Consider the following 7,759-nt stretch of genomic DNA (forward strand, 5'->3'; position numbering starts at 1 on the left):
ATTAGCAAAGGTACCTTCTGGGATGCTGGAAATGTTTTTATCTTGATCAGAGTGGTGGTTTACCAGTACCTGTGCCTATGTAAAAATCCTATACATTTAAGATTTGTGCATTTGGCTGCATGTATATATGTTATACCCTTTATAAAACACTTTTTTAAATGATTGTGTTAGATGTTGACAACAGATTGCTCATTCTGAAGAAGGCTTCTTTTCCTTAGGTCATACTGTCTATTCAGTATTCTTAACTGCAAAGGGAGACCAACCCTACTTAGTTTAACCTACAAGAAATTTGTTTAAAAACATTACATAGGGCTTCCCTGGTGGCGCAGTGGTTGAGAATCTGCCTGCCAATGCAGGGGACACAGGTTCGAGCCCTGGTCTGGGAGGATCCCACATGCTGCGGAGCAACTAGCTCCGTGAGCCACAATTACTGAGCCTGTGCGTCTGGAGCCTGTGCTCCGCAACAAGAGAGGCCGAGATAGTGAGAGGCCCACGCACCGCGATGAAGAGTGGCCCCCACTCGCCACAACTAAAGAAAGCCCTCGCACAGAAACGAAGACCCAACACAGCCAAAAATAAATAAATTAATTAATTAATTAATTAAAAAAAAACATTACATAGCTGACAGAATATTTCAGAGGTCCAGATAATCAGGCTTGAAGCAGGCTGGGGTAAACAGCCAAAATCACTCAAAAGAACTGTTCCAGTGGCAACATCACTGCTAAGTCACTGGGTGCAGATGTTGCCACTTGCTCCATCAATGTTGAATAATGAAAACTATCTTCAGAACCTCTACCTCTGGAAACTTGATCTGCCACCATCCTTGCCGGAATGGATTCCTCAAAATGCCTATTTCTTTCTTTCTTTTTTTTTTTAACATCCTTATTGGAGTATAATTGCTTTACAATGATGTATTCGTTTCTGCTTTACAACAAAGTGAATCAGCTATACATATACCCCATATCTCCTCCCTCTTGCATCTCCCTCCCTCCCTCCCTATCCCACCCCTCTAGGTGGTCACAAAGCACCAAGCTGATCTCCCTGTGCTATGCGGCTGCTTCCCACTAGCTATCTATTTTACATTTGGTAGTAAGCCTATTTCTTTTATAACAAACTTCTGAATCAGATCTGATCCAGGTACACCCGATTAGAGGATCTCAACTCATTTTCCTTAACCATAACTGCAAGGGAAGCTGAGTAAGCCAGGATCCTACCCTCTCCCTTAGAGATAAGGAGAACCATAAGATGAGGTGTTCCCCAATCCTAGCAATAGTGTTCAAACTTCCTGGGAAGTCAGAAAGAACCACAAATGTCTACCAAAGAAGACTAACATACCTGACCACCTCCCCCGGCCACCAGCCCTGCTAATTTTGATTGGTTTTGTCAAAGCTAAAGCTGTAATCTTGACTAGATCTATAGAATGGTATCAGAGTAGAAAAATAACAATCGAAGTTGTTAAACTTCTTATCCACAACCCTTTTTCATATCAGGTAAGTTTTTTTAAGATTTCAATTTATCTATGTTTGCTTTGTTCGCCCAACTGTGCTTTAATGACCTGTGCCAGGAGTCCTCATTTTTTTTAATCTTGGAGATCAATAGGTGCAGGTAAATGAATGCTACTAGAAAATTGTCCTCTTGAAGTACAGTGCTTTTTCTTTTATTCATTTTCAGGAGTTAGAAGCTTATGTAGATGATATTGATATGGACAGTGATTTCAGAAAGGATGATTTTTATTACTTGTCTCAAGAAGACAGAGAGAGACAGGAGCGTGAGCATGAAGAATCCAAGAGGGTACTCCAAGAACTAAAAACTGTGCTGGGATTTAAAGCATCAGAGGCAGAAAGGCAGAAGTGGAAGCAACTTCTATTTAGTGATCATGGTAAGCACTGACTTCAGAGTAAAACGTTATTTCGATGTAAGGGATTCTTTTTTCTTGAACTATAAATCTTATTTTAGGTATAGAATTCTTATGGTTTTAATTTTAGGGATCCACCAGTAAGTATAGTGCTTTTTCTTCTAGACACAAAATTAATTTGATCAATAAAAGAATGGGTATATAATCAGATTGGGAATACGAAATTAGACTTTTTCATCGGTTATTTGATTTTTTTTACTAAATTTGTTTTGAAATGGGTAGTGAGTTGTGAATAAATTGATGTGTTTTCAAATTTAGTGAATTTGAGATTCTAAACTCTGTCCTATGTTGATTTTATAATTACTTTAACAAAACACAAAATTAATAACTGTTCACTATTAAAACAAATGAGTTAAAACCTAGGGCCTTAACTATATCATTAGGTTACTTAATTGATCTGAGCACTTTAGTAGATGGGAAGCAGAGATGCTTCTGTGCACGCTGTCTCCATACTTGGATTCGGACAAAGTTGGATGACTGGTAATACCTAAGGTTACCCTTAAACTTCTTTATGTTAACCACCCTTCTTTTCTTTAGTCGAACTTCATGGCAGGCAGGAGAGGGAAAGAGGGGAAGCTTAGTACTTGACAATATCAAACTAGCTAATTCGTAATTCAGGAATTAATTCCTATGGATTTCTAAGAAGGTAGAGTGGGACTTCCCTTCCATTTTAGAGTATGTGGAGCATCAGAATCAACTGCCTTCTCTTCCTTTTCTCTTTTTCACTAGAAGTGTATAGTTTACCTATACTCTGGAAGGTTCCTTGTCGTTCTCTTAGGAGCCGTACCATCCTCCCTTGTCCAGATGTACACTTCTTGATTTTTTTTTAATTAATTTATTTTTGGCTGTGTTGGATCTTTGTTGCCACGTGCAGGCTTTCTCTAGTCGCGGTGAGCGGGGGCTACTCTTCGTTGCGGTGTGTGGACTTCTCATTGCAGTGGCTTCTGTTGTTGCAGAGCACGGGCTCTAGGTGCACGGGCTTCAGTAGTTGTGGCTCGCGGGCTCTAGAGCACAGGCTCAGTAGTTGTGGCACACAGGCTTAGCTGCTCCGTGGCATGCGGGATCTTCCCAGACCAGGGCTCGAACCCATGTCCCCTGCATTGGCATGTGGATTCTTAGCCACTGCGCCACAGGGAAACCCCCAGTTCTTGATTTTATCCTTCTTTCTTCCCATTGGCCCCCTTTGTAGCCCAGGTCCTCATAAGATTATGGTCGTATATTGTGATAGCCTCTTAGTTGACTTGCATTTTCAATACCTTTTTCTTCTAAGCTATTCTTAGAAGATAGCTTCTAAGTTTTTAGGATAGCTTACATCTATCCTTGAAAGCTACTTAGATTTTTCTCAAACAGCACACTGATTATAGCTTTCTATCTTAAAAACCTATGGTGGTTCCCCCTTTCTAATTGTATTGAATCTAAACTCCTTTTCCTGGTTTCAAGCCTCTCCATCATGAGTTCATCATATCCATTTATGTTCCCCACTATTTCTAATATAGATATCTTCCTCTGCTTATATCTATCTAATGAGACGATGGTTGCTGTTTTTATTAATGAAAAACATTTATGGTGATCCCTTTACCAGGAATGCTGTCCTCTCCACCAGTCTCTCCTCCATGAGTCCCCTCTTACTGCTCCAGTCCTACCACCTCTCCCACCACTACAGACCCTCACACCTGGGGGCACTCTAGTGAAATGAAAGGACATCTTGAGCAGCAAAGCATGTAGTAGATGAAGAACTTCCCAGAAGCAGCAGTAAAAACAGAGTTCCTGAAACTTGCTTGTCCATATATTTATGGCCTACATAAATCAGAGATTAAGAGTATTATATTTTAGACACTGTTGTTTCCTATGCATTCAATTTTTTTTGTTTCTGTAATTAAATTGGTCTTAAATAGGGGCTTTATTATCCCCCACAGTATTCATTTAGTAAATTACTCACTCAACAAGTAGATATTAAGATACTGTTTATTGCTGTATCCCTAGCACATAGATCGAGAGACAAAAATCCCCATACTCCTGGAGGTTTATATTCTAGCACAGAGTTAACACACTAGTCAGTTGATGCATTATACAGATTACCTGCCCCCATTTAATTAACAATAATCAGGAATATCAATCTACTTCTAATATATGTTGCATTCTTTAAGAATTAGCAGATTTATAGACTAACACTGTACATGAAATCTGAAAATAACATTGTATGTGAACTTATATCCTTTTTTATTGTTTAGTATTTTCTTCATGTGGCTTTAAAATTATCTTCTTGACAGTATGGGTAAAGATATAATGATGAGAGAAATGTATCTCTTTTTCAGGTATGTGTTTTCCATAGTTTACATTTGAAAAGGCAATAATGCTAATTTAGTTTGTGAAAATAAATAAAAAGCTGAAACCTTAAAATGCTTTTCCCATGAAAAATTTCAGTACATCTTCCAGAGTTGTTTTCGTCTCTGCCTACAGGGGTAAAGTCCGAATGGAATTAGAGAGGGAAATTCTACACTGGAACCTGCTGTGGCCATTTTTTTCTGTTGTTGCTGCTTCTCTAGTGGAGTTACTGCAGCTTAGGGATCTGTTTCTTGGAAATGGACACGTTTTACAAAATTATTTTTTAAATAAACGCCAGATCTTCAAGACGTGCTTTTTTTTTCTTCCGTCATGCTTCATAACATATTGTATTGTACTAACCCCTCATAATGGGAGGAGAGACTGCCTAGCAAGCAACCCACTGCCTACTAACATCAAGAGGGGCTAAATAAAACTTCATTTTCCTTGAAAGGACAACTTCTGCCGTATGGATATAATATTTATGTATTACGCTTTGTACAGTAGTTGATCTGGAATGCAGGTTTTATTTAATTTTATATTTTTCTGTGGCATTACAAAATGTGTACAAGTTTTGGCTTTATTTTCATCAGGGTCTTGTTAGGTGGTTGGCAAGTGAGTTGAATTGTATGTTGCATTTTTTCCCCATGCTGTTTTAACTTGTAAATATATATGTGTTGATGATAGGATGATTACCTGGATTACTGTTAGGTGTTTTATCTGACATACTACTAGTGAAAACCATGCTGCTTATTCTTTAGTACAGTGGTTCTCAAACTTTAGTGTGCATCAGAATCCAGTGGAGGGCTTGTAAAACATAGCCAGTCCTCACTCAGTTTCCAGTTCAGTAGGTGTGGGATGGAGCTGAAGAATTTGAATTTCTACCAGATTCCTAGGTGATGCTGACTGATGCTCTTGGTTCAAGGGCCACACCTTGAGAACCACTGCTTTAATATTTTGAATAAGAGATATGTGAGGTGTTGTAAAATATTCATCAAAACCCCATCTCATTTCATATCTTAGGCATTTTATCTCTTATAAATTTCTCTGGTTTTATAAATTTACATTGATTTACTGGCAAGTTTTATTTAGCTTTTATTTATTTATTGTTCTTTATAAGAAAAAACTACTGGGAGTTTAAATTAAAGTTTAAATCATTGCTGGGTTTTTAGTTATTTTCTTTCTTTCTTTCTTTCTTTCTTTCTTTCTTTCTTTTTCTTTCTTCCTTTCTTTCTTTCTTTCTTTGTTTTTTTCCTTTGAAGCTGTGTTGAAATCCTTGTGTCCTGTAGACCCAGTGGAACCCCTAAGTAATTCAGAACCATCAGTGGATTCACATATGGGGAAAGTTTGTAAAAATGATACTGAAGAGGAAAATAATAAACCCTCTACAACCGACAATGAAATAAGTAATAGGACTGAGTATTTATGTGAATACCCTCTAGATGGTAAAAATAAAGACAATTCTGCAAATGAAGTCTTCCTCCAAGGAGCTGAAGAAAGAGTGTATTATCAATGTGAGAGCGAAGATGAGTCCCAGCAGGCTGATGCAGGTGGCCTGGCCCCTGCCCACCCAACCCACGGGGCCTCATCGCAGCCCTCCATCAAGCAGAGGCTGGCACAGCTACAGCTGTCACCGGATTTTACCTTCACTGCTGGCCTCGCTGCAGAAGTGGCTGCTAGATCTCTCTCCTTTACTACCATGCAGGAACAGACTTTTGGTGATGAGGAGGAAGAACAAATAATGGAAGAAAATGAAAATGAGGTAGAAGAAAAGTAAGAACCAAGATTTACATTAAGGATTTTAAATTGTTCTTTTTTGTGAAAGTGTTTTAACTTCAAGACTAGATATTCCACTGGAAAGGGAAAATGAGTGTAAGTTTACTATATTTAAAGCTAAGATGTGAATTTACAGGAAGAATCCTGGTTTGAACAACGGATCTGAAAATAGTAGTTTACCTGTAAATGGCAGACCTTTTAGGAAAATAAGAGAAAGGTAAGGGCTCTTTTGAATAAACTGCTATTTTATTTTCAGCACAACTGATTGATCTTGGAAATTCTTTAAGTATCTTTAATAACAAATGAATTTATCATTTCTTGCCAGAATTTACTACCATAAAATGACTGGGGTAATTCTGTTGCAAGAACATTAACATTTAGTATGGCTCCTTTTTACTGTGTTCTTGCAGTTAATGACTGCAGCTATCATGTCAGTAACAAGTTGTTTGTATTTTATTTTTGTTTATACCAGTCTTAAAACAAAGATACACGTTCTGAATAAAAAGAAAATTGAATTCATGCAATTGATGTGTACTGGGGTTTGGAACTAAAATGTAGTTTCAAAATTACTTGGGTTGTAATATGTGTCTTATGTTTCCTTGTTCGTATGTGTATTCAGTGGTTAATTTTAAGATTTCTAAATGATCTTTTAAAAAAACACATTGTACCTTTTTAAGAATTACCCTTTCAGTTTTGTGTGTTTATCTTTTTCTGTTCTTGTTGCAACGAAAAGAGATGATATCAAAGTGGGATCCCTATAGTCTGAGGCCTCATCCTCAACTTTGCAAAAAAGTTCCTTTTATCAGTTTGCCTAGAGATAATGGGTGCCATTAACACAAGCAGGTCACCATGCTGCTGATTTCTAGCCTGAAGCTGTACCCTCTCCACCTTAATAAGATTCTGGAAACATCCTGTCGGCTTCCTGGAAAGCATCCTTGTCTCCCTAATACTTTATTTACAAACTACCTCTTAAAAGGGGTTGCTTTCCAAATCGTCCAATCTCATCTGTTTTGTGTTGTGATTACATTTTCAAAGAGTGATATTTCCAGGAGTATATTGTTTTTTAATACCTATAGCTCCTATGCAGTGACATAGTTTATAGACGTTATTTGAGGAAAATGTAGGAAAAACTCAATTTATGCTGCTGTCCTAGAAAGGAAGTTGTGAATCTAGTATGCCTTTGGAGTTAAAAAACGCTTTTGAATTCCTGTAACTTAGCACTTCAAGTGAGTAAATTTTCGTATACCAAAGGGGACTTTTTTTCAATAATCTAAGGAAATTTATTTTTTATCCCGAGGAAAAACTTGCTTATGCTTTATATGAATAGTAGCGATCCTTTGTACTATAAGTGATTCTGCCTGTTGCTAAATATTATTGGACTTAACCCATAATTAAGCTCTTAGGAGCAATATCTTAGGGTGGGCCTAGTTTACCACTTAGATAGTTAGCTAAATTTCAAGAAAAAATCTTGGGTTGTAACTGACTATTATATTCTTACATAACAATGCGTAAAGTTTATTTTCATTTTAAATTGCTTAGTTTGCCAGACTCCTTTTTTCCTTGAATTTAGAAGAATTATGGAAAAACTTGGTAATCTTTCTCTTAATCTGTAACCTTATATAAGAAGAATTAAGAGTTTAATAATTTTTAATTCTTTTATTATATATGATTTTTATTATACCAGCTTGGGGAAAATATCTTCATAATATTATATCAGTTTTATTTAATGCTTTCTAAGGTGATACT

General features: G+C 37.1%; 1 protein-coding gene across 10 annotated transcripts in view; it reads left to right on the forward strand.

Moving 5' to 3' along the window:
* Positions 1-6,274, forward strand: part of VEZT (vezatin, adherens junctions transmembrane protein) — a 72,841-nt gene extending 66,567 nt beyond the window's left edge. For 9 of the 10 annotated variants that reach the window (XM_036865534.1, XM_036865540.1, XM_036865535.1 and 6 more), the window contains 2 exons: positions 1,672-1,879; positions 5,500-6,274. In XM_036865534.1, the coding sequence (XP_036721429.1) occupies positions 1,672-1,879; positions 5,500-6,014 (723 nt within the window). In that variant the 3' untranslated portion in view covers positions 6,015-6,274. Of the gene's footprint in view, positions 1-1,671; positions 1,880-4,375; positions 5,420-5,499 lie in introns of those variants that run through there. The other variant, XM_036865543.1, reaches the window with a different exon arrangement.
* The last annotated feature ends 1,485 nt before the right edge of the window (positions 6,275-7,759 follow it).

The sequence above is a fragment of the Balaenoptera musculus genome, chromosome 10, assembly GCF_009873245.2.
Source record: "Balaenoptera musculus isolate JJ_BM4_2016_0621 chromosome 10, mBalMus1.pri.v3, whole genome shotgun sequence".
NCBI classification, from domain to species: domain Eukaryota; kingdom Metazoa; phylum Chordata; class Mammalia; order Artiodactyla; family Balaenopteridae; genus Balaenoptera; species Balaenoptera musculus.